Source organism: Tasmannia lanceolata, unplaced genomic scaffold (assembly GCF_043159265.1).
Source record: "Tasmannia lanceolata isolate RefF3 unplaced genomic scaffold, GAP_Taslan_0.1 ptg000011l, whole genome shotgun sequence".
NCBI lineage: Eukaryota > Viridiplantae > Streptophyta > Magnoliopsida > Canellales > Winteraceae > Tasmannia > Tasmannia lanceolata.
Window position 1 is genome coordinate 5,043,936 of NW_027518688.1, and position 27,360 is coordinate 5,071,295.

At 37.8% G+C, this 27,360-nt stretch overlaps 1 protein-coding gene across 5 annotated transcripts in view; it reads right to left on the minus strand.

The window, feature by feature from the left end:
• Positions 1 to 8,407: 8,407 nt before the first annotated feature.
• LOC143886117 (ATP binding microtubule motor family protein) overlaps positions 8,408 to 27,360 on the minus strand; it is a 93,374-nt gene continuing 74,421 nt past the window's right edge. For 2 of the 5 annotated variants that reach the window (XM_077390085.1, XM_077390083.1), the window contains 15 exons: positions 25,479 to 25,592; positions 23,177 to 23,368; positions 22,889 to 23,008; positions 22,724 to 22,795; positions 12,959 to 13,027; positions 12,749 to 12,817; positions 12,521 to 12,589; positions 12,306 to 12,374; positions 12,088 to 12,156; positions 11,874 to 11,942; positions 11,702 to 11,770; positions 11,496 to 11,564; positions 9,737 to 9,921; positions 9,102 to 9,174; positions 8,408 to 8,831 (listed from right to left, as the gene is read on the minus strand). In XM_077390085.1, the coding sequence (XP_077246200.1) occupies positions 8,727 to 8,831; positions 9,102 to 9,174; positions 9,737 to 9,921; positions 11,496 to 11,564; positions 11,702 to 11,770; positions 11,874 to 11,942; positions 12,088 to 12,156; positions 12,306 to 12,374; positions 12,521 to 12,589; positions 12,749 to 12,817; positions 12,959 to 13,027; positions 22,724 to 22,795; positions 22,889 to 23,008; positions 23,177 to 23,368; positions 25,479 to 25,592 (1,413 nt within the window). In that variant the 3' untranslated portion in view covers positions 8,408 to 8,726. The remainder of the gene's footprint in view (positions 8,832 to 9,101; positions 9,175 to 9,736; positions 9,922 to 11,495; positions 11,565 to 11,701; positions 11,771 to 11,873; positions 11,943 to 12,087; positions 12,157 to 12,305; positions 12,375 to 12,520; positions 12,590 to 12,748; positions 12,818 to 12,958; positions 13,028 to 22,723; positions 22,796 to 22,888; positions 23,009 to 23,176; positions 23,369 to 25,478; positions 25,593 to 27,360) is intronic. The other 3 variants (XR_013253682.1, XR_013253681.1, XM_077390084.1) reach the window with 3 other exon arrangements.

Below are 27,360 nucleotides of genomic sequence, written 5' to 3' on the forward strand. Positions count from 1 at the left end.
TGGATTTCATTACAGGATTACCTCTTTCCAATTGGTTTTCTACTATACTCGTCATTGTCGATCGTTTATCCAAATATGCACATTTGGGCGCTTTACCAACCAGCTTCAATGCTTCAAAAGTATCTAAGTTGTTTAACGAGATAGTGGTCAAACTCCATTAACACATGCGTATCATGATGGAAAGTGTTGATGAAGATGGATGGAGGATAATAGATATGGTGGAGAAAAAACAAAATCAATGCTTCAAGGGCGCATTACTTATTTACCCTAGAAGAGGGTTTCTTCCTGTTTCAATTTACAATCTCAGAAGATTGCACCCGTGTTCTTGAAGAGCCGAGCCATAGCTATGGAGGACGGCCTCTAATCCTCCAAAAGTGGTCCCCCAACTCCTCAATTGAGAGGAAAAATATCCAGGAAATTCCTGTCTGGGTTCGACTTCCGGGGCTCCATTTGAAGTTCTGGACGACACATATCTTAAGCCGCATTGCAAGTATCATCTGGAAACCTCTCTATATGGACTCCCACACAGCCGAATCCACGAGATTAAATTATGCCAGGTTGTGCATTCTTGTCAAGCCAGGTAGCTACCTTCCTGACTCTATTAATCTCAGATCCTCCTCGGGTGTTATCTCTCAAAAAATAGTATATGAATGGAAGCCAGAGGCTTGCAATGTTTGTTTGGACTTTGGCCACAAGACTAAGGATTGTCACCTTGAGCAAAATCATCATCCCATCTCAAAACAGGTTTGGAAACCGGTTCAAAGAAAGGAAGAGTATCAGTCAACTCCTCAGAAAGTTTCAAATGAAAATCCTACCAATTCGCGTCCTTCAATATCTTCCCCAAACAGCAGCATCATCTTCAAAAGGGACCTCCTAGCAATACCTTCACCCACGCATGGAAATAGTTTTTCTGCTCTGGAGGATCTAGATCAAGATGGCATTGATCCCTGGCAAATGGTTAAAAAGAACAAAGGAAAGCCTCCGGTTCCTCTTCTCCGGCCCTCTCCTTCATGTATTATGCCATCCCTCTCAAAATTGCCCCCAAAACTCGGTTAAGTTTGGGAATCTATGGTGGCGGTTCTTTTTTGGTGTCTCCGTCTCTGTCAATCTCCGTATCGGTGGCTGGCTCGTGTGCTCAATTTTCCTGTGTTCTTGTTGGACCTCTTGCCATGATTTTTTTCCTGTGCTTTAGCTTGTTGCTTTGGTTCATATTTTGTTTTTCTCATTGTTGATCTTTTAGCCTTATTTTGTTGGCTTGAGACTTTTGGTTGTTCCCCCTTCCATGTGTATGGGGGCTTGTCTCTATTTCTTCATGATGTATCTTTTTTCTTATATAATATATCTGGTAGGGGTCTGCCTAACCCCAGCTTACCCATCAAAAAAAGGGCGCATTACTTCAAGTGCTTTCCTTAAGAAAATAAGGCCTCGCACCCCAACAATTGACGAATTGATGTGCACCGGGTTTTCACGAATTCATCTCCAAGATACAGAGAAGCCAAGTCAATAAGATGATGTCTACCAATGTTATGCACAAATGAAAACAGGCTCGATATTAGAGAGAAATAAAGAGAAAGAATAGATGTAGAAAGTCTTTGGAAACAGTTAGAGAATATACTCGTTGCACTTTCGTATTATTTCACAATTGATGGGTTTCTAGTCTTGTTAAAGACATACTGGTTCCTTCTCAAGTGAAATTACAATACTTGATCGCACCTGGTCAATTTGAGATAAAATTTGATCGTTAGATCATTTGTGATCATGACCCTTCGGTCCAACGTTTATATGTGAGTCTGTAGTTCATATTGAAACAGTAGATTATTTGACTGTTAGATCACATCTGTTAACAGTCACGTCTGGTCACGAATTACAATTAGAATTGATCCCGACTACTAGTATGCATCTGGTCACGATTTCATGATCCATAATGTATTCATGTAATCATGCTCCTCCTACTGGTTCATGTATGCTCGCGATCTTGTGGTCCAAATCGCAGACATTCGTGATCAGCCTCATCCGATCACCATGCAATCTCATATGATTACACAAAATGATCAAGATCAACTCCAATCATGATCCATGACCCAGATTTACTTGAAAAAAAATTAAGGCACCACTATGCACCTCTAGGCATGATTCACAGTCATTGCTCCACACATGCATGCATGTGGACAATGTGTTGTACCATCCTATGGCTCACCAAGTGCGAAAGATATGTATTTTTAAAACAAATGTCTTGAGGGAGGAATACGTATGCACCCCTCTCCACTCTTTTCACTTTTTCATATAAGACAAGAACTTTTGGTCTTCCCATAAACTTTTTGCGACACACTTTGCAAAACAACCATTTATTTTATAAAATTTATTTTCAAAGCTCTTCAGGTAGAAATTTCCAACAGAAAGTATCGCTTCTATGATAAAAAGTTAATCAATTTATATATAAAATGACAATTATTAGTTTGTCGGTCTACAAGAACTAGGGAGCAAATTCTTGGGCTCTTATGAGTCTAGAAATAACACTTGATTCCCTACTACGTTCCTAAGGAAGATAACCTCCATCCTAAAATAAAAGCACTTGTAATAATCACTCTTGTAATGGCAGATCTAGCATCTTGAATAGAGAATGGGAGAGAGATAGTATCAATCCTACATGGAGAGGACCAATACCCATATAAATATCATTAAATTTCATAAAGCAATAAACATGAAAAGAGAGATGCATTCCATAGAAAAATCAAAATAACAAAGATTAAGCCATTAGCTTTTAAAGGAAACAACTGCTAACAACCTCAAACCTTGAATGACATCAAATGGGTAGTTGGGCTTGGTACGCTTTAGATGATTGAAGGGACATAACCATGGTTGAGTGAGTGAGAGTAAGCAAGAGTGTGGGCATGGCACATGGGAGGTGTGGTTAGGGAACATCAAAAAGTAAGGAGAAAGGGCGAGCATAATTGATGGAACATGCATGAGATTTGTGGGTTTTGCAGGTCTGAATTGAGAGGGTATGACTTTCACATGGGTTTCATGGAAATTGTTAGGACATATTGGGGATTCGGTTGAAAGATTCCGGCCTTCCAGATAATTTAAAATATGGAGATAACTCTCTTTTTGAACCTCCTAACTGCTAAATGCTTTGACAATGTGAACTTTTTGATTGCCCATACCACTTTTGGGTCCATAAAAAGCAATTATTTGGTGGCCTATAACATTTCTTTGTTTTTGGAGTACAATTATTGGTGGCCATCACCATGTTTATGACCTCGGAAAACAATTTTTTGCCCGTCCTCACAGCCACTTGTGACATTTTTTCGTACAATTATTGGCGGCCATCACCTTCTCTACTTTAGGCCACTGCTAAATCAAAAATTGTGGCCAAAGATAATATTTTTCATGCTGGTAACCTAGCTTTTGCTTTAGTTTTAAAAATATTCCCAAGCAAACCATCTCGTCTTTTTTTAAATTTCTTCTCAGCAATCATGTATAGGACACACACCAAATGCAGTGCTGTTTACCATGGGATAGCAAACAAGGATTTATTTTATCCTTGTATAGACTTGCTCCCCTCTCTTGACGTCAATGTAGACTTTGTTCTTGGAAAAACAAAACTCTAAAAAAATGTAGAATAAAAAAAATTATAGAACATGGGACTTGATAATTTCAAGACAAACTTATACAAGCAGGACAGCCAATCCCATCAACAACTTATCCAAGATTTCCATCCAATAGGGGTGCAACTTGGGTGGCGCCACAACCCAAACCCGATGAGTTTTACCCAATTTCAGCTCGGGTTGGGTTGGGTCAGGGTTGGGAAGCCGATTTAATTCCATGTTGGACTAGGATTGAGGGCTTGGCCAACCCGAACCAACCCAGCCCAGATCACATCTTCCTAATTTTATTGCGACCCTATTGGTGCCAAAATCCGCTTCAGTCAGATGAGCTCGGGTTGTTCTTGGATCCGCGCACATCCTGCCCTCAAAGAACACACGTTAGAGATCCTGCAGTTTGGACTCTCGGAAAACACTCCGATGCTCAAGTAAAAAACCGGCACAACATGCGAAATCCAGACAGCACAAGAGCATAGTAACGGTGCCTTAGATGTTAGAAGCGTACCTCTGAACGTAAGGGGCCTTTTATAAAGTCATAATCCTTTGCAATTTAGAATACTTGCATGTATCGAAGTTTTTCCTCATTGGTCAATTTTCCAAATGAGTCGGTTTCTATGTTTATCTCGGAGAACGCCGAGTTTCCTAGTGGAACTCGGTTTCTTTTTTCATAGCAAAACTTTTAGGAAGCTTGCCTCATGGGATTCAAAATCCATTCTAGGTCGCTTTCCTCTTTACTCGGAGTTGCTAATGTTGGAAGGGTTTTTACTCCCGGGCAAAATCACTACATGCAGCGGAACTAGAAATCGCGTAGAACAAAAATTTTCTCGTTCGCCTATTAATCCAGGAACCTATGGTCTAGATGATCTGATGGTGATGCAGATAAAAATATAAGACATAAAAATATCTTTTGTGACTGACCGTAATATCAGCCTCTACTTGATCTACTCCTCGAACGGCAACGAACGATCCGATCGTCCCAAACTCGCAAGTTGAACCGATGGATTCCTTCAAATTGCGCGAAGGAAATTAGAATAACTTTTATTCTAATTGTGTACCAATCACATCAGTACTCTTGGAAGAAAATTTGCTTTTTCTTGTTTGAGCTTTTTGTTTTGCAAAGATAATGAACTAGAAAGCAAAGAACTAGAAGAGAGAAGAGAGGAGAAAATTTGGAGACATTCTCCCAAGGAGGGGAGAACGTTTCTCCAAGCAAAAAATCTGTAGAATACGTTCTCATATTTGTTTATATAGTTTTTGCTTTCCTCCTTTAAAGTTTTCAATTAATTCTCTTTAAAACCAGCTAATTCAGAAAACTAGCTTTTATCTTTTTCACTTAATAGAAACAACATTTAATTGAAAATCTTTAATACTATTTTCACTTTAGTAAAATAGATATTTCCACAAGTGAAAATATCTCCAATATTTTCTCCAATATCTACTTTCCACAAGTGAAAATACTTTTTTTTTCACTTTGAAAAACATTCCCAATTGGCTCAAATCAAATTTCAAAAAAATCTCCTAAAAGATATCAAATATTCTATCCAATACCTACTTTCCCGCTGCAAAGCTGCTGGTCAAACTTTTGACTTCATTTTTGGACTATCAAATGGTCGAATTAGCAAAAATCATAAACCACAAAGTTGTATATATTTCAAAGTTGTTCGAATCAAGTACTTACACACTCAATTTGGCAGAAAGATCAGAGAGTTATAACAATTTTAGTAAAACAAATCTATAAGCTTGTTATTTAAATTTTTTAATTAAATAAACTTATTTCATACCATCCAATCGGATAAAAGCCCCATCCATAATATTTTATAATTTCCAAAAGGGAAAGGTGTGCGTACTCGGTCGAGTAGATAAGCTTATCTACTCGGTCGGGTTAAAAACAGTGGGGGCCCACATTTTTTGGGGTCATCCAAACCATTCATTTGAAAGGCCCTTACCTAGATAGGGTGTCCACAAAAATTCAGCCCTATAGGATCATCCTAACCTATCCAACAGTGAAAGGAAAAATGGGCAGATTTGTGGACAAGCTGTGTTTGTCCATTTTTCCCCATTTTTCCCTCCACTGTTGCATGGGTTAGGATGATCCTATGGGGCTGATTTTTTGTGGACACCCTATCTAGGTAAGGGCCTTTCAAATGAATGGTTTGGATCAACCCAAAAATGTGGGCCCCCACTGTTTTTAACTGACCAAGTAGATAAGCTTATCTACTCAACCGAGTACGCACGCCTTTCCCTTTCCAAAATACCCCTAAGTTAACAATTTACTTTTTAAGTATTCTAAATATGTCTTACGATGTGTATACACCAAAGGAGCTACGTAAATCTTTTCCCTCGCATCAAATGTGATGAACCTAGTTCGTCCGTGAAATCTAGTAAATTCGAGACCCTTATCCAAAGAATATAAATTGGTCATTCGAGTTGTAAGCAAAATCGTTGCAGGGATCTAACGGTCGATCCTGCAGAACCCAATGATGGGCCTCACTGCAATCTTGTTCCGTAGTTAATTACTACAATCGCATTGGATAGTGGCCTCCATCGAGGCGTAACCCTGAAAATGACCGTGACATCATCATCCCCCTAATCACATCTAATATGTGCAACTCCCTTCTCCATTCCACATCTACTGAGTTGAGTCCTACAGGGGGTGGACAACTACTACCCCCTGGCCCATTCATGGTATACCTTCCAGTCAAGCAGTTAGGGCCCGCAAATGCATTTGCAAAATCATTTATAAAAAACAATCAAGTATTTTAGTAAAACCTTTGATAAATCATTTATCAAATCGGCCTGGCCAAGCTATTTTATAAGCCTAGTGCTCTGACCGAAATTGTAGATGATATCTTCATAGTTGGGGCAAAGAATTCCATGTCGGGTATCAATATTAGGCTCGTGAGTTTGTCCAAGACTCTAGTACTATCCTCCGGTGATCTCTAAAAGGACCACAATTAGATAGGCTAAGAATCAAAGGCGGGTCCACAGACCAATATGACCCCTCAGGTAGGGGTATAAACGGATCGAATTCGAAGCGGATATGGCTATATCCGAATTCGATTACAATATAAACTATCTGAATTCGAATTCGGATTCGACGGATATTTAATATCTATTACCGAATTCGTATCCGCCGGATATTGTTCGAATTCAGATATTATCCGTATCCGTTTATCCAGTAAATTCGAACATTTTATTGCAGCACTCTATCTTTTTTCTCCTTACTCGAATGAATTTTCCAAACCCTAAAACTAGACCTCTACATTCTCTTCACAAAATTAGCTCCCAAACCCGAAAATATATGAGATCCTCTTCTTCCTTTTAAAACAAAGGCAGAGAGAGGAAGGCAGTGGGGATGGATGATAGTGTTGGTAGTGGTCTTTGGGTTTTTCCCTCTCTTTTTTGTATATGATGGAATGGGTTTGGGCTATTTTGATGGAATAGGTTTGGGCTACTTTTTTTTTTTTTCTAAAAAAAAAAATTCACTTTTCTTTTAGAAACAAAAGATAGTGTGTCATTACTAAAAATAAATATTAATAATATTATTAATAATAAATAAAAAAGATTTACTTCTCGGATTCGGATGTTAAACGGATCGGATATACCATTTACCAGATTCGCATCCGCTAAGAGCAGGATATCTAATAAACGGATTCGGATAATATCCGGTTGAAACAGATTCGGATAATATTCGCTTTAAACAGATTCGGATGCGGACGGTAATCGAATTTCCGAATATCCATTTACACCCCTACCCTCAGGTCTAAAGGACATGTAACAGGTCTTAAATAGTAAAACAACCTTACTAACTCCTGTCCACAGGAGGAGATGTCCAATCTCGACCCCAACCAAGAACTTTTAAGGTCTGCAAAGAACCAGAATACCATATCTCTCTGCTTCTTAATATCTGTAAATTCTTGAGCATAGTATTCCTACTTTGATACCTAAGGACGAAAATGTGATGAATAACAAGCACATCACACATATTCAATCATTTATTACCCATTAGAAGTCATGAAAGAAAACCTTTATTAATATTAATGTGGCAAGATATACAAAATGTACTGGCTTTTAGGGCACTAACTCTAACAACTAATATTGGGGATGAAATGACCTTTGTAACCTCACCATGTAATAGGCGAGTTAGGTTCCCTTAAGCTCGGTATGGAGGCCACATGTCAGTGCATTTATTGGATGAGCAGATTTTACCTATAAAAACCCAAACCTGACCCAACCCCAAAACTATTTTCTACATTTTTTCCCTTCTTTCCCCGGGCCAACCGGCACCCAACCTGAGTCTATTTGAAAAATCCAACTTAGGTGGGATGGCTTAGGGTTGAGAGATTTAAAGGCAGGCTGGGTTATGGTGGGGACAGGTTAGGGTTGGGGTAACGCTACCTTGGGTTGGGTTAGGTTCGGCGTCAACCAAACCCAACCCGGGCCCGAATTGCACCCCTGGCGAACAGCCCATTTGAATAACCTTATTTTTGCTGCAATTTTTGCCCAAAGACCAATGAAACGGGCAGTCCTGATCTTGTAGGCATTTACCATGTGTAGGGGTATCTGAGGGACAACAAATTCTGGGCCTCAAGGACTTCGAAGAATACCCTTATGTACAATTGTGATATAATAAGCATTGGATTGCTGCAAGTTAGGAGAAATAAGATCATGACGATACATATAAAAGAAGTTAATAAGAAATTTGACTACTAATTTTCATTAATCGAGGGATTGCTCACTTGATTAGTGAAAGATCTAGCCACTAATTCAGTAGAAATCGACATGTATAAGCACTAATCGAATGATTGGGATTGTCCGACATCGCCATCCTAGGTGGGCCAGTGCGAATGACCGGTTCCAATAAACACTTGGCAAGAAAAAAAAACATTCAGACATACACAGACAGAACCTGAAAGGAAACAAACATACAGACATAGAGAGAGAAATTAAAGTGGTATACAAAAATTCACTGAAGTAGTGAATTTGTGGCCATAGACATAAAGCTCACATTCAAATCAGTGAAAATGCATTTGGCAGTCACCTTTTCGATCGTTAAACTGAGCACCAAAAGAAGTGGAATTACTCTCTCCAGGTTATCATTATAAAGAGTGGCCATTGCTTTTATAAATGGAGATTACTTGTCAACAGCCGAGCAAGTGATATGCTACCCTGACTTCTTCCTTTTTCCTCTGCAATTACCTTCTTTTCACGTCCTTTTCTGCTATTCTGTCGAACATCCCATGGTTTAAACAGTAGCAATGATAGAAGAGTATAAATTCAAAAGTGGAGTTATAAAAGAGAAAATTTAATTTAAGTCCCAAGCATCCACAAGGAAAAGCTTAAGAGAATAATGCCCTTTTGCTTTTGCAAGAGCGAAAAAATACAGCTACTTCATTGGAAGAAATGTAAGAGAAAGAGAGCCCAATAGCCTAAGAAAAAAAAAACAGTTATAATAAAACACAATGATCGATTGAAAAGAGTAATGTTAGGCCGCACCTTCGGGTTATCATCCACCAAGTCAAAACCATTAATTTCCTTTAATAACATGGTTGATGCAGGCAGGAGCCTCCTGGTTACCAAAATAAACAAGCTATGATAAAAGAACAAACATTGTAACCGAACATTAAAATTAGTGATTTAATGTAAGGTGATGGAAGCAGCCTAGATGTATCTGATCTATGACCACTAATATGATCAGCATAATGTGGTACATGTCAATAGTTTATTAAACAACACTAATCATCGACCAAGAACCAAAGTCACAAATATTTGTCTTGAGAATATCTTGAGAAGGGTGTATCTAGAGATATTTTTAATGTTTTTGTTCTTTTTCGGGCTTATATAGGGAAAAAACTGGGAAAAGAAAAAATTTGAAATATATAAAAATATATAATTTAAGAACAATAGAACAACAAATAATATCGTGAATTTATCGGCATATTTTTTAGATCTCGACAAAATTTTGGGATTTTGTCGTCTTATTAAAAAGTAAGAAAAAATATATCGCGATATGTTAAAAAATAGCGGAGATGTATGTGACTAAGCCAAAAACTGTTTGTTCTATCACAGAATGCAACCCTCACTGCACTAGCAATACTGAGATTTCTTTCTTAACAATAGTAGCCACTAACCTTCTGGGTTTCTCCACATTCACAGGTTTGGAAAAAGACTCATGTTTGATTTCTCTTTTAGGAACATCCACCTTCAAAGGTTTGGAAAAAGAATCCTGTTTGTTTTCTCTTTTAGGAACCTCAATGACATGGCAGCTGTCTGTGCTTCCCACATCTTGATCGGGTGACACACGTGAATCAGGAAACTGCAACAGAAGATGAAAGAATGCTCAATGAAAATAACTAGTAAGAAATAACCAGTTAAAAATAGAGGAGCTGAAGTGCAGAATTTTACCAGAGACATAGATTTATCAAGCAGTATAATTAAGATGTGTTAAGCACAATGGTGACAACCTCATTCCTGGAAACTATCACAATATATACTATGATAAAGTAATATTTCATTTGACAGATTTGTTTCCATTGTGGTCAATTCTATGTAGTTATCTTCATCTATAATGTAACTGTCCCATGTTGCTAAAGAAACTTAACTAATCATAATCAAACATAGACAACTAGATTTTGTTTATTTCTGGCTCTTTCTAAAGTTACAGGATACTTGTGTTCCATATCAGTTGGAAAAATGTAAAAGAATACATTTTACTTCATTGACCACTTGGATGTGTGTGCCCCTCATCAGATGGAAAAAGCAAAAGATTACATTTTACCTCATTTAATTGCATATCTGAAACAACCTATTGTTACACTCGAATGTTTGGGGGCCTTCAATTGTTGCCTTTGCTTCTGGGTTTAGATATTATATAATTCTTGTGAATGATTTTAGTTGGTTTATCCAGATAAACATAATTCAGAATTCAGGTACAAGTGCAACAATATATTATTTAAATATTTTCTCTGTCGACAACTGAAACAATGTTTCAACATGCATAATTGACAACATCTATTCAGAAACTTGTACTCTCCTTTATATTTATAAAATCGAAAAGATCCCTAGGAAATGCCACTGGATTCTCTTCATGTCAACCTTATGCCTTCTTTTGCTCTCAACAAGTTGTGTTGTTTCATTTAGTTCATGAGCCGTATGTAGGAAATTTTGGTGTATTTCCTTCTTTGTTGGTTTCTAACAATAAATGGCTAATTTGATATTGAGCGGTTTTAACAAGTGATCATACACTTGTTATTGATGATGAGATGGAATTGAAGCTGACCTAATAATCAATGTTAAACAAAGTTGAAGCTGTATGAATTTACTTGTCCCGATGACAGGTGAATATGATACAGCTATGCTCTCCAAATAAATGTGTATAAAGAATTTGGTTTGTACTAACAGAGAACATGACCTTGGATAGGATAAAATGGAAGAAAATGATCCATGTAGACAAACCCAACTAGTGTAAGAATTAGACTTAGTCAATTTGAGCCGGGTAGATCCTTTTACCTTCTTCATGAAAATTTTCTAAAGGATTCATTAACCAACCCCGACTAGTTTGGGACAAAGGCTTAGTTGAGTTGAGTACTAAATACTAAGCAATAGTTAGGACATTCCAACAGATAATAGCATCATGTGGATCGTAAATCAAGGTTTTACAAAAAATCTACAGATAAAATAAACAATTTTTCAGGGGAAGTGATATATCAGCCCCTTTTTTATTACTTGGGACACCCAGCAGCAGTGTATCAATGACAACAGAAGGGCTGATGTACTTCACGTCAGAAGGATTCAACGTGGCTGATTGCCACATACACTAGCCATGGGTGTCCCAGGTAATCAAAAGGGGCGGATATATCACTACCCTTTTTCAGGTTTATAGACAAAGACCTGAGTTTGTGAACTCTGAGCTGGTGTTTGATTTCTACAGGAAGAAACTCCATGTGTTGCACTTGGAACCTAGAATTAACAATGAAAAAAATTAGAAAAACCGCATCTCCTTAGATATAATAATCAAAAGGATAAAATTTTAAAGCAAGGCTTTACAATAAATCTACAGATAAAATAAAATATTTTTCAGGTTTATAGACAAATACCGGATCTTGTGAACTCTGAGCCGGTGTTTGATATGTACTGGGAGAAACTCCATGTGTTGCACCTGGAAGCTAGAATTAGCAATGAAATAAAAAATTAGCAAAACAGCATCTCTGTTAATTATCTATAGATAATAGCATCATGTTGATCGGTTTCAGGTTTATAGACAAAGACCTTAGGTTTTGAAGACTGAGCCGGTGTTTGATTTCCACAGGGAGAAACCCCATGTGTTGCACTTGGAACCTAGAATTAACCATGAAATAAATAAAAAATTAGCAAAACCGCATTCGTGTTAAATATTCTAATCAAAAGGATAAAATTTTAAACCAAGGTTTCACAAGAAATCTACAGATAAAATAAAAGATATTCCAGGTTTATAGACACATACCTGATTTTGTGAACTCTGAGTTGGTGTTAGATTTGTACAGGGAGAAACTCCGTGTGTCGCACTTGGAAGCTAGAATCAACAATGAAATAAAAAATTATTAAAACCGCATATCTTTCAAATATCTACCGATAATAGCATCATGTGGATCAGAAAGCAAGGTTTTACAAAAATAAATCTACAGATAAAATAAAAGATTTTTCACGTTCATAGACAAAGACCTGAGTTTGTGAACTCTGAGCCGGTGTTTGATTTCTATAGGGAGAATCTTCATGTATTGCACTTGGAAGCTAGAATTAACAATGAAATAAACAAAATTAGCAAAATCACATCTCTGTTAAATATCTGCAGATAATAGCATCATATGATAAAAAAGCAAGGTTTTACAAAAAAATTAAACATAAAATTAAAAAAAATCAGGTTTATGCACAAAGACCTGAGTTTGTGAACCCTGAGCCGGAGTCCGTTTTCTACATGGAGAAACTCCATGTGTTGCCCTTGGAATCTAGAATTAATAAAGAAATAAAATAATTAGTAAAATCAAATCTCTGTTAAATTAGTAAAATCAAATCTACAGATAATAGCATCATGTTGATCAGAAAGCAAGGTTTTAAAAAAAATCTACGGATAAAATAAAAGATTTTTCAGGTTTATAGACAAAGACCTGAGTTTGTGAACCCTGAGCCGGTGTTTGATTTCTCCAGGGAGAAACTCCATGTGTTTCACTTGGAAGCTAGAAATAACAACGAAATAAGAAATTAGCAAAACTGCATTCGGTTAAATATTCTTATCAAAAGGATGAAATTTTAAAGCAAGGTTTAACAAAAAACTCTATAGATAAAATAAAATATTTTTCAGGTTTATAGACAATTACCTGAGTTTGTGAACTCTGAGCTGGTGTTTGATTTCTACAGGGAGAAACTCCATGTGTTGCACTTGGCAGCTAGAATTAGCAATGAAATGAAAACAAATAGCAAACGGCATCCGTTAAATATTCTACTTAAAAGGATAAAATTTTAAGAAAAGTAGACTTTTTCAACACTATCTATTCATACTGACAGCATCAGCTTCTGAATGAAGCTTGTAGTTTTCAACATCTATCCATAAGAAATTCATGCCTTCATACCACATCTGGCAACCTCCAGAGTGAAGGTGTAATGTAGTTTACAATTTTTTCAGCCTCTGCATGACTAGATTTGTCTTCTTAGTATGAGTAGCCAGGTCATATAATTTCCCCTATTTATATTACATGCAGTTCAATAAGTTAATATATGGTATCACTCAAAAAAGAAAGTACATGTAGACTTGTTTATGTCCAAGCCTTATAGAGTGACACGGACTCTGCACCTTGTTAGTTGGTATTTTTTGGTTGTCTGTAAGGCTGCGTACATCTAGCCCTCCCCAGACCCCGCAATGGTGGGAGCCTCATGCACTAAGCCGCCCCCTTTTTTTTTGTAAGGATATTTTCAAGCAACTGTATAACCTAACAGAATTTCCATGTCCTCCAGTTGCTTAAATTCCCAAAAACCAATATGAAAGAGTAATCACTTTCGCTTTCTGAAGAGAGGAAATTTGAAGATGACACTTGATCTGGACCACTCTATAGTACCTACCCCCTCCCTCTTTTTAGTAAGTAGACGGAGATGCGCACCTCGAAAAGACGGATTAAACTGAATCTAAGGGCTTAACAGCGTCTGCAGGGAAACAAACCCATCCCTGCTTCCTGCCCTGCTTGCATAAAGGGAGGCTTAGCCGACCACTTTTAACAAACTAATGTAACTTAAACCTCTCAAAGGTTAGTGAAGTGAAGTCCCTACGATTAGGGACCAAACAGAACGACTCAAACAGCGCATTTTCAGCACTTTAACCACTGCTTCTCCTTACAATTTCTGCATTTAAGAAAATTAATTGCCCAAAACAATTTCTTCATTTCTAAGAGATAAAAGCATATAAAAGGAACCCAAAAAGATACAAAGATCTAGGTTCTTTGACACTTTCAGTTTTGTTCATGTGGAACCCCTTCTCCCATGTTAGACAACTGTTAAATTATCATAGGCTGTTCCATATTCACCAAAGAGGGAAACGCATGTGAGAAGCGATGTGGGAAGCATGGGGTTTAGAGAAGAGAAAACACCTCAAGCGAAAAGCTCAAAAGAAAGTAAAGAGAAAATGTGTGGGAAGCGTCATTGAAAGTCAACATGAAGAATGTAATAAGCCTTATTGGAAGCAAACAAGTACATAGAGAAGAATTGTAGTAGGTTACGGAGGAATGGTTAATATAGGTAAGGATTACAAGTTGAAAGAAGACAATGAGACTAATTAGAACCATAGTTGGCAAAACGTGATTCGGCAAAATAACGGGATAGAGTTTGCATATTCATTAGAACCCCATAAAGGTGAGAAAAATAGGAGAAAATCGATTTGTCCACAAAATACCTTGAAAAATATCAAGAAATTGAAAACAGGGGTGTGACGGTCGACCGAGCCTCGGAGGGCGACCGTGGAAGGCAATCTGGACAAAAATAAAAAGGAAAACAGATTTGTCACAGCGGACGACCGCGGTAACCCGGTCGACCGCGGATGGTCGCAAGTGAAAAACAAAAATGGACAGTAGCGTCACGGAGGGCGACCGCGATAGCCCGGTTGACCGCGACGATCGAAAACTACTTTTAATGGGCTTCCGCCGTTTCATTTTTTTACTCCCGCCATTTGTTTTTCTCTTAGGGTTTTTGCTCCTCTTCATCTCTAAATCAATTTTCAGTGCCAAAGCTTCAAGATTAAAGAGTTCTAGTGAGTTATCTTCCATTTCCTCCTCTCATTCTCTCACTTTCTCTTTTCCATTTCTCATTCTCTTTCCCTCTTCTTAGTTTCTCTCCATTAAATCGTTCTATTGTTCTTGCTCTTCATTTCCCTTACCATACCCCCACTAATCTCTCATCTCCTTTGTATTTTCATCTCTCCATTTCATTTTTCGTCTCTCATCTCTGTTTCCCTCTTGGGCTTTCTTGTTTTTCTCTCTCACAAAATCCGAACCCTAGAATGGAATCCTCAAGAAGAAAAATGCTTGCGCATAAAGACAAGAGACCAAGATTCAAATCAAAAGAAGAGGAATTTCCTAATGAACATTTCTTCAACCAACAAGCACAAGAAAAGTACGAGCTTCTCAAGGATAGACCGATCATCTTAGGAAGGAAAGTCGAGATTACTAACCTTATAGAGTTTGATCTCTTCAATCTCTTTGCAGCACAAGGATGGGTAACATTTCTAGAATCTAACTCCTTAATCTTCCCCGAGCTTGTAAAGTTCTTTTATGCAAATCTCTCAATCTCACATGGAGGTGCAGTAATGAATAGCTACTGCAAATCACAGCTTGTGTTGAATGTGGTAGAAATTTGTAATATTCTGGATGTCCCTAATAGTGGGAAGATAATCTTCTTTTGAGGAAAAGATGACATTGAGAATCATCATTTCCCATGGAAGGATGTTTACGAAACTCTAGGAACCTTCCCCCCTACAGGTGAAAAATTGAATGTCATGTCTAATCAAATGAATCATCTGGCCAGATTAATCCATAAAGTTGTGGTTCACAATCTTACTCCAAAAGTTGAAAATCTTGATACAGTCAAGCCATTTGAAGCCTTCTTAACTTATTGTATTATTAAGAAGATTTGACTGAACCTCGGTACCATTATCTTAGGATTCATGGATAAGGCAGTCAAGAAAAGAAAAGGAGGTTTACCCTATGGAATGCCTATCACTAAACTACTAAAGTATAATGGAGTCGATTTAATGAAGGCCTACTTCACACTTTCGGATCCTGTAATCGATTCCTCTACCCTAATTCAAATGGGAATAAGAAAATCACAGGGGAAGATTGCAGTAGAGTTAGTTCTAGTGAAGTACCAAGGAGTCTGGCTGAAGATGAGCAAGTACAGGCTACTTAGCCTCAGAGATCATATGAGCACCTTGTCAGACGAATTGACCAGATGAGCACAGAGATAGGACGACTTACTAGGGCTGAGACTCAAAGGGCTACTGATTATTCGCTACTGATGCATATCGTAGCAACAGACAGGAAAGAGAGAGCCCGAGAGCATGGCGAGCTATTACAGGTGATATCAGAATCTCGTCCTTTTCGATATTACTCCTCGACTCCTCCCCGTGATCAGCCTTCTTCAAAGATGTGATGGACTCTCCAGTGCATTTTGTGTTAGCAGATGAACTGTAGTTGGTACACCAGAAATGATATACTATAGTGCTGCTAGGATATCCTTCTCCGGTTCTTTCTTCCTGCCCAGTTTGGGCTTTTGGACATTGTATTTTCATTTTCATCATGGATGTTGTTTATGCTCAATGTGGGTTTTGATTTTGGTTTGTAAATGCCAAGTATGGGCTTTATGATATGTGGATGAATATGCCTTGTATGGCATGATTATGGATATCTGCCCAGTAAGGGGCTTTCTATGCCTTTATTTTGGTTCATGATGTGAAGGGGGTGTGTCTCTTCCATCATTTATTCATGTATATGGGATCTATTCCTGTCTCATCTATATATATATATACATGAGTTCTTTTGATTCCCATGGATATGTACTCCTTTGATTGTTTATTATTTTGGTATCCATGTGTTTATTAGAGTATAGTTGTTTCAATTTTATAATCCTATGTCTAATAATCATCCATTCTAATTCAAAGTGTACTTCTCATTTGAATGGAGCAAAAATTGAAATGGGTAAGGTGATTAAAATCATGGGCTTATGTGCTAGAGTCAATTACATTTAGATTAATCGCACATAATCAGGGGGAATTTTTCACTTACAAATGTATAATCATTTAGGGTCAAACAACTCAAAACTCAAAAGTTATGTTCTAGTTCTGAGCATGTTCATGCTCAGGAAGAGACTTCTCTGCCCTATGGCAAGAAATCCCCAACAACATACAACTTGTAAACTTAAATGATTAAGTCATAGATCTGGGCATATCAGGTAGATACTTATATGCCTTCAAAAGTTGTAAATAAAGCCCAAGTGTTCCAATCATTCACCTTGCATCATTATACCTTGTCATGCCCTCCAACACAGGTTTCACCTAGGGCTTATGACAAATTCATAAGGTGAGAGATCAATGGTTATATATTCATGATGATATAGACCAATGTGATGTGCTCACATGGTTTATTGCCCCCTATTATTGTGCTTAACTCGGAAATCATTTGATCAAAAAAAAAAAAAAAAATTATTCGGCTTATCATGCATTTCACTTGTGTTCTTCTTTGATAAGCATCATATTAGAGCTTGAATGATATATCATATACAAGGCACATAGCTTAGCAAAGCTATTATTCATCTTGACACCCATCTTGCATTTTCACTTGTTTATTCCTACCTTTTTGTTGTTGCCAAAAGGGGGAAAATTTTAAGAATTGATTAGGTAGTCCAACTGTATATGCACCATATGTTTTACAGTTATTAATTATATTTGTGCATATAGTGAGGGGGAGCTATGCTCTATTGTGTATATCATACCATGCTTATTCATCTATTGGTTGATATCTCCTTCCTCCCTAATCAATTTGTTTACCATCATCAAAAAGGGGGAGAATGTAAGCCCAAGGGCGCACATGGGTTCAATCATTCACCTTACCTTCTTGTTTTGATGCTAGCAAACACAAATTGATTAGCATTGTCAGACTAATGTGTTGCTTTGAGATGTTGTGTTGTATACAAAAATTTCATGTCATAATCGTCATCACACACTCTTCACAATACATGACTTTGTGGATCAAGAATCAAAGGAACCAAGAGCTTGCACCTACATTGGAATCATCCTCATTTGAAGATGCTCAAGTAAAGAAGCTCATCATGAAGATCCCACAAGTACCTAAGCAAGTGTCAAGAAGTAGCTTGGAGCTGAACAAGTCATTGGTGACACCTCATGCACCTCACAACATGCAGGGAAGATTGGAGGATGTCACAAGAGCCAAGACAAGGTCAAGATGTTCACCCAAGCCGAAGAAGTCCAAGAAAGTGCAAATGAGCCAAGATATTCCAAGAAGACTCAAGGTTCTTATTTTTAGAATGTATTTGGAGTCCTCTTGATTTTATATAAAATGCAATTTCAAAAGGTTTTCAAAATGGTTTTTATACTTAACATTTTACATCTTCGAAAAACAACAACACACCCAAAAATGTGTTTGAAAACCTTGGACTAAAGCCCAAAGACCATAGCCCAAAAGCCCCTGGATTTTAAAGTTAAAATGGAATTTCACTCAGGGCCGAGCGACCGCGGGATGGAACCTGAAAGTCGAGGCTATCTCAAATTCTATGGGGCCGGTCGACCGGGGTAAGCCGAGCGACTGCGGATATGTTTCTGTTTGAAACAGAAACAATCCAGTATGGTGTGGGAGGTCGACCTCCATGGGTCCGGTCGACCGCGATAGTATTTTGAGCAAAAATTTAATTTAAACAGTAAGCCCTCGCCAGGCGACAGCCATTGGGCTGATCGACCAAGCTGGTATGAATTTTGAATTTCAAAAGAAGAGCCGGATAAGGGCGGGCGACCGCTGTGCCTCGGTCGACCGCCGCGACTGGAAAATAGATCTGTTGGGGCTTTCGCAGGTTGACTTTTTCAACCCTGTAAATTACAGTTTTACCCCCAAACGGTCATATTTCCTTGTGGGCTATATATACACTATCTAAACCTTTCTACTTAACCTTTTGCAAGATCAAATCCCATCTTCTTGAACCTAAACTTTTATATGAAAGGTTAAACCTCTTTGAACTTGTATTTTTATATTCTATCAAGAGGATCTCCATAGGCTTTACATTTGTATATATTCCTTGGAGAGTTTGTGAGCTTTGAAAGTTGTAATCAGCCTATCAAGAGGCATTAAGAGTTCTTTCATTTTATTTCTTCGTTCTATAGTTGAGGGTCTCCAATTTGGCTCGGAAAGAAAGGTAAATCAATTGTACGAGGAAGGTGTCCTCGGAAAGGCTTCATGCAGAAAAGGGTGTGATCCCTTTGAAGAAGGAGTTGGTGTAAGGCTTTGAGATTCGCCATTTGAAGAATCTTATTGGTTAGTATAGAATCCCAAGGAGGAAAACTTGGAAGAGTGGAGTAGGTCAAGTTGTGACCGAACCACTATAAAACTTGTACCTTGTGGATGCTTTCTTCTCCTTCTCATTTGCACATTGTGGTGATTGGTAATCTCTAACCCAATTTGTGTCTATGTTTTAATCGAACAAGGGTTAGTGAATGCATGCTTAAAGTAACATCCAAACCCTAGCTCTTAATATCTTTATTGATTAATCAAGGGTTAACTTGTTAAGGCTTAATTTGTAAATTGATGTTAGTAATCCAATTAATTAAGCCCCAAATTTTTAAGTAGCCAATTCACCCCCCCCCCCCTCTTGGGTTGTCACCTTGTATTTCAATATTTAATATTAATTTTTGAAAAAAGATTGACATAATTTTCATTGGAAACGTAAGATATGTTTTCAAGTTTTAAATGTACTCATTTTTTAAATACGCTCCTTTAGCATAAGCGGAGGGAGAAAACATTCTTTTTAAGACGATATAATCACCTAAATAGGAAGCATACTCTTAATTAAGAGAAAACGCGAAGCGATGTGGGCAGGGCATTCACTCTAAATTTGGGAAGGGAGAAGAACTTAGCTTCCGAAGCAAGTTTCCTAGGAAGTGAGCTTCTCATCTGTTGAATAACTTGTAAGGGTAGTTTAGGTATTACTGGTAGTGTTAGGGGTATTGTAGTCTTTGTACATTGAATGCACTATTTGGGCCTATATAAACATTATTTACATGAGGAGCTCCCTGGTGAGGACTCTCCAACTTCTCCATTCCTCTTATTCTTCCTCTCTAACCCGAACTCCATTTCTAACGTGGTATCAAAGCAAAGATCCTTGGGAAGGAAGAAGGAAAGAAGAAGAGTCTATCCTTTCATCGCCATCACGCCATTATCTCTCTCTCCTTCTCTTGTATTTACTCCCCCATTCACCTCTCGTATTTCTCTGTGTTTTTGGGTCGCCATAACCCTCGTATCCTCAAATCTCTCTCTCTCTCTCATCTTTCGTGTGCGCAAAACCCATTTGGGTTTGCCGTAAACCCCAAATCTCCTCGGAATCTCTCTCTCTCTCTCGTTTGGGTTGCCGTATGGGGTGTTGTCTTGTTGTCCTTCATCCTCCTCTTTGTTTTTCTCCCTCTATATTTGTTGTGTTTCATGCCTTTTGTCTTCCTCTCCAAGGTGCCCACCAAGTGTTCAGTGAAATGTCCGAAAGAGATTTGGTGCCTTGGACGTCTTCTTTTCGTTTCAAGTTGAAGGACTTCGGCTTCAACTTGAGGGGGGGTGTTGTCTAGTGTTGTCATCTCTTTCTTTCCATTTTTTCTATGTCTTTTGCTGATGTCATCTCTTTCTTTACATAGTCCAGTGTCGTCTTCTATGTCTTCTATGTTGTGTTGTTCTTTAAAGGTGAACACCAAGTGTAGCCAATCAAAAAACACCAAGTGTTTGATAAAATGTCAAATAGAGGTGTGGTGCCTTGTCTGTCGTTGTTCCTTTGTCTTCTTCTCCATGGCGCACACCAAGTGTTTGATCAAATGTCCGAAAGAGGTGTAATGCCTTGATTGTCCTGGTTTTCATTGCAAGTTGAAGGTATTCGACCTTCAGCTTGAGGGGGAGTTTTGTCATGTTGTTCTTGGAGTTGTTCCTTTCTCTTGATGTTGTCTTTTTCTTCGTATTGTCTTTTTGGGAGAGTGTTCTTATGTTTTATTTTCTTGAGGGAGAGTGTTATTATCTTCTCTTTATGATCTTCGTTCGTCCCCTTAGTGATTGTTACGTCTTCCTTATTGTCTTTTTCTGTCTTGTCCGGGCACATGTAGTCTCGAGGGAGTGTTGTGTTTTCTTTATGTTCTTCGTCACGTATTCTTTATGACTAATCTCTTCATTTTCCGTCGACCTTCTTTTCCGAGCAATGGTGTCCCCATCGTTGGTCGGTTCTTTTACAGGTGACAACTTTGTTTCCCGTCGACCTTCTTTTCGGGAGGTGGTTTCCCCACTGTTGGTCGGCACTGTTCAGGAGACGGTTTCCCTATTGACCTCTCTTCAGGCGACGATGTTCATGCCATCGACCTTGTCTCGAGACGATGGTGTCCCCAACGTTGGTTGGTTTATATTCTCCCTCATTTTCTTCTTATCTTCAGCCGACGATGTTCATGCCGTCGACCTTGTCACCACACAATGGTTTCCCCATCGTTGGTTGGTTATCTTCTACCACCTTGTCACCAGAAGATGGTTTCCCATCGTTGGTTGGTTATCTTCTCCTTTCCTTCTTCTCTTCAGACGACGGTTTCGCCGTTGACCTGTCTCCGATGGTTTCTCCATTGGTGGTTATTTTACTTGGTGTTGTGTTGCTCGGGCGGTGTTCCCGCTCGTGGTGCTTCGTCGTTGCTCATGTGCGCACCTTTGGTGTGCGTATTTTGCTGGATGGATCGATGTTATTTCCCTGCCGAGGTGTCACCGTTTGATCCTTCGTGGTGTGCACATGTAATTGTCGGGCTCTCATTCAGTGGGAGGCCCTGCTTTTGATCGCTCTCGTTGTCATGCTACTTCGAGGGGAGCTACTTTTTTTTTATGGCCGTTGATCTCGATGCTATTCATGGTGACCGTTGTCTTTTGTTTATGCCTTTCATTATGTATCTACCACATCAACTTGGGGAGTGTTATACCGAGCTGGATGTGTGTATGAGATTATGTACTTTTTGTTTTTTTAGTTGTTGTTGTAGTTTTCTTGGTACCAAGCTGGAGTTCCATGGCATATACACTCCAGCTTCAGAGGGAGTGTTGAATAATATGTAAGGGTAGTTTATGCATTACTGGTAGTATTAGGGGTATTGTAGTCTTTGTACATTGGATGCCCTATTTGGGCCTATCTATACATCATTTACATGAGGAGCTCCCTAGTGGAGATTCTCCATCCTCTCCATTCCTCTTCTTCTCCTCTCTAACCTGAACTCTATTTCCAACAACACCATCCAATTAGGAAGTTTCTGAAAACTATGGATTGTTCCTTAGTACGAAAAAGTTTCATGTATATGGTTTGACTGAATGACGCCATAGGCTGCCTTTTGTCCAACTCTGAGATTTTCAGCAATGATGGCATGTGTATCCAGAGGACCAGATCTACTCTCATACTACGGAACTAATATGAATTTATTGTCTCTGAGAAGGTTCCTGGTAAAACATTTACATATAGAATCCTTTAAATTGTGTGCAAGGATTATTAGTGTTTAGTCAATCATTTTACTAGTTTGAGGTATGTGGTTCCTTTCCATTGGTTACTCTTTTCAGCTGTTGCTAGAGAATTTCAAGACGAGGAGTGAATAAAGCTGGATAAATCGAATGAGATCTGAGAGTTATCACCCATAGTTATCAAGTCAGTCTAACTAAATGTGAGTCACCGAAGTTGAGTAAGCAAGTTAACATGAAGAAACTCTGATGAAATGAACTCGGAGTAATCCTAAGGTGGAAGTACAAGTTCAGTGAAATCATTAAAAAAAGAGAATAGTGAGTATATGAATTATAGATTTTCAGTCACTACATCTGAGTTTAAATTTAGAATATTACCTGGGAGCTTTCACTACTTATGTCCTCTGTAGACAAACTTGAATCAACAACCGCCATATCAGAAGTCTCTCTCTGTGGAAAACATTAGAAACTTAGCACACTAAATAGTCAATCCTACCTATAAGAAGTATCAACAGAAAATGCATGTTATTAGTTGTTGCACACCGGAAAAGAAAGTTTCTGATTCTGTCCTACAGACCAATCAGGTATCTTCCCATTGCTGTTACACTCAGACAACTTTAGGTAGGGAGAAGCATTCACATAAAGTGAATATCCCGCACTTAACTGAAAGCAAAACACTTTCAAAGACTTTCAATTTGACAGGGAAACTATTAATATATCATGATTTATGCCAAACTACTAATATAACATCACAAACAGTGCTAAAACCCTTATAGTGGGAGTGAGATGAACTTTGTAAGCCTCGGATTTAGTCTTCAGATTATGACATACCGAGGATGGTGATCCAGTTTCACAAGACTGAGTGCCAGCATCCAACCTAGGAGTATAAAATCCCACTGTTGAAGGATTCCTACAGAAAAGACAATGAGACTTCAAATCATTCAGTTCTTTTTCCAGCTCCAAGACTCTAGAATTTTCCTTTCTAAGGCTTTCGTTGAGATGCTGGACTTCATTCTCTGATACCTGTTACATTGCAAATAGCACGAATGAATAACAAGACAATATTTGGGGAACTATACAGAAGTGCTTAGTCTGGGCCATAGTAACTGTTAAGAATGTTAGTCTATTTCTGTATATAGGGGTAGATTGGAATTTTTCTATATGTTGCTTTTAGTATTTATGTTAGTTTTAGATTCATTACTAGGAGCATATAGACCAGGAGGTTTATTCCTGTCTCTTTTTTCTAACTAAGGATGCAAGAAAACCTGATCTTGCTGAGCCAGGCCAGGTATGACGAACTTTTTGGAATTTTGGTGGATCGTTCAGGCGAGGATTGATGATGGTATTTTGGTGGTTCGTTCAGGCAAGGATTGACAATTTTATGCAGTGGTGTGCGACAGACCTAATAGGGAATGTTTTCTTTATTAGACAGTGCCTCTTTTCAGGCTTTTAGCAGGCACCATGTGGGTGCTTGTTTGGTGTTGGGTTCTGCCTTTTGCGTTGGTCAAGGCTTCATGGGGTTGTGATTCTGGTGATTTATTCTTAGTTTTCTAAGGTCGAATATTGTTGTTTCCGAGGTGATGGAGGCTTCAAGCAAATGATTTTAAGGCTAATCCAATGGCACCTAGTGATGGCATGGGTATGCAAATCACCTCAGTGAAATTGAATGGAGTAAATTATTTGCAGTGGGCTCAGACTGTGAGGGTTTTCTTGGCCGCAAAAGGGAAGTTGAAGTTTATCTGACCCTTCGTCAATCTTATTTGGATGTCATTTGTCGTATATTGAGATATCTGAAAGGCACTTTTGGCAAGGGTATTGCGTTCAAGCCATCTAAACAATTGGGGATTATTGGTTTTTCATATGTTGATTGCGCTGGCAATCAGTCAGATCGAAGAGTGACTTCATGATTCTATACCTTTCTGGGAGATAAGTTACATTTTTTTAGTAACTTAGTTTCATGAAAAAGTAAAAAACAGAACATAGTAGCCAGGTCAAATGTTGAGGTTGAATATAGAGCAATGGCTCACACAACGTGTGAAATGATGTGTGTCGTCTCTTTTAGAAGAAATGGGGGGGTCAATAGAAGCTCTCAGATGCGGATGTTGTGTGATAATCAAGCAGCAATATACATTGCCAGCAATCCTGTATTTCATTGCAAGAAGAAGCATATTGAGGTAGATTGTCATTTTATTCGAGACCTCGTCATGTCAAAGAAATTGTAACTCCTCAGATGAAGTCAGCAGATCATATTGGAGATGTGTTCACCAAGGTAATACGTTCTACTCAGTTTCATTTTGTGTAGCAAGTTGAGAATGATTGATGTATATGCTCTAGCTTGAGGGAGAGTGTTAAGAATGATAGTATACTTCAGTATCGGAGTAGATTAATCTTTTTCTATAAGTTGCTTTTAGGATTTATGTTAGTGTCGTATTCATTACTAGGAGAACATAAACCAAGAGGTTTTTTCTCTTTTTCTGGCTAAGAGTACCAAAACTAGACCAATAATCGCAAAATCACCAAAAGCTCAAAATTTTTTATGCCCCAGTGCTCAGTAATTTGTGAGTACTTCATCTATTTCTAATATAATTGATAAATCTTGAGAGAACTGCCAAACATATTTACAAAACAATGTAATAGAATTGAACCCACAACCTACACTAATGAGAATACACATAACCATCACTATATGCATTGAGGTCTCTTATTTAGAAAACGTAAACAAGAGTACAGTTAATATAGATGTTTTAAATTCGAAAACCTTTTCCAAACTTTTCCCAAACACTTTCCCTTGCCAAAATATTCCCGTATCTAAACTATGTAACTATGAATAATGTGAGAGAATGAATCGTATCAGACCATAAATTAATGCCTGAAAAATCAAATTAAACTACAAAAGAACAGTTCTAATTGTGCCCCGCAAAGAACAGTTAATACATATAAAACACAAATTGCTTGGGTATAACATATATTGTTAGATCCAATCATCTGAACTTTTTAAAAGTTTGCACATGTTCGGTACTTTCTGGTTATCTGTAAAAGATATCCAAGCCATATAAGTCATACATCAATGCTATGACTAAGCATCGTATAAAAGACACCAACTTCTTGGTGGTTCACTTTTTATGATCATTACCTCAAGTTTTTGCTTGTATTGTTTTAAGACATTCCAGAGAGCCTTAGAGAAGTTTCCCATGATCCGATCACTCCTTCGGATCCTTTGCACTTCCACTTCTTTCGTTTCATCAAGCTGGACAACAATAGAAATTATAAGTTACAGTAAAACCTTTATCAGGATTTAGAAGTTTATCTCCAGTACTCCGTCCATTGATCTGATAGCTTCCCAGGGAATAATTTGAAGTTTATCTCCAGTACTCCGTCCAAACAATAAAAATACATAAAGAAGAATACACCTGAGAAAACTGTAGCTTCCCAGTGAATAATTTGAAGTCATCAAAAAAGTCAAAAGCCAATAATTATTTTTGGTTTAATTGAACAGTTAAACTATTTCCACAAAGTTTCTAAAACGACTGAGAAAAGATCATTAATAGTATTCTAAAATGGCTGATCTTGAGTTTGAAATTGCTAAAATGACCGAAAAAGAACCATTAACAGTATTCCAAAATGGCTGATCTTGAGTTTGAAAATGTTTTGTGAGCTACTATGCCCTTTGCTCATGCAATGCAATTTTCCTTTTCAATATAGATGACTTTTACTTGATTGGGATATAAGAAAAGCAGTAGAATCATTCCGAGAAACGTATGGAGAAGATTACAAGTTGTCATGGACAAAGCAATGTTGACCTATGTAGCACAGGTACTTCATTTTAATAAGCCATGTTCCCCATAGTATGAGTTGCATTCGTGCTGGCTGTTCTCATTCGTGCAAAAAAAGTTCCAACTAAGATTACAATAGAAGAGGAAATCATATCAGTTATACTTTACTATCATCTTAATTGTTGATAGTTTGACATGTCATATAGCATCTTTATTTATGGGTGCTGCTTGGGCCCGTACATCTTATTGATCTTTTATTGGCATTCAGTGGACTCGGCACGACGAAATCGAACCAACAACAATGATAAATGAAGAACGAAAGTTTAAAACACATGATCCTACACCTGTACTGTGCACATAGGTGCGAGAAGAAGAAAAAGAAGAGAGTAATGTGGGTTTCGTATCGTCCAAGTAAGTGCCCAAGATTTATTTTTTTTAGGTATTCATCTGTGTTTGGGGTTTTAATCCACAACTTTTTAACAAGTTATATATGATCTCCATGATTTTCATTAGTTCTAGGGCATGCATATGATTTTAGCATCGATATAGGGATATGTGTGTTTACTCATGATTTTCGGCATACAAATACACATATTTTGATCAAAGATTTTCAGCAGTTATAGAAATACGTAATAATCTATGCTTTTCATATGAGGATATTTATGATTTTTGGCAAATATATATGGAAACATTAATTAACGATTTTAATCAGTTGTATACATATTACTTAGTGATTATTTTTCCTACATAAAGATTCATAATATCTGGCAATTATATATACAATAAATGATTTTAATCAGTTGTATACACATTAATTAATGATTATTTTTCCTACATAAAAAATCATAATTTGTGGCAATTATATATACACATTAATAAACGATTTTAAACCAGTTGTTTATGGATATTAATTCATGAATTTCTTATATATATATATATATATATATTAACTTATGATTTTTGTCAGCTATATATGCATGTGCATATATATATGAGGAAATGGTTTGTGAGTAGTTGCTTCGATAAGCTTATCTGAGCAGAGCTCACAAACCATAGGGGGGGCACATTTTTGGGGGATCCAAAGCATTCATTTGGAAGGCCCTTCCATGGATAGGGTGTGTACCAAAAATCAGCCCTATAGGATCATCTTAACCCTGCCATTTGTGGAGGGGAAAATGCGCAGAAACATGGACACACAGTGTCTGCCCATTTTCCCCTCTACCTTTGATTGGGTTAGGATGA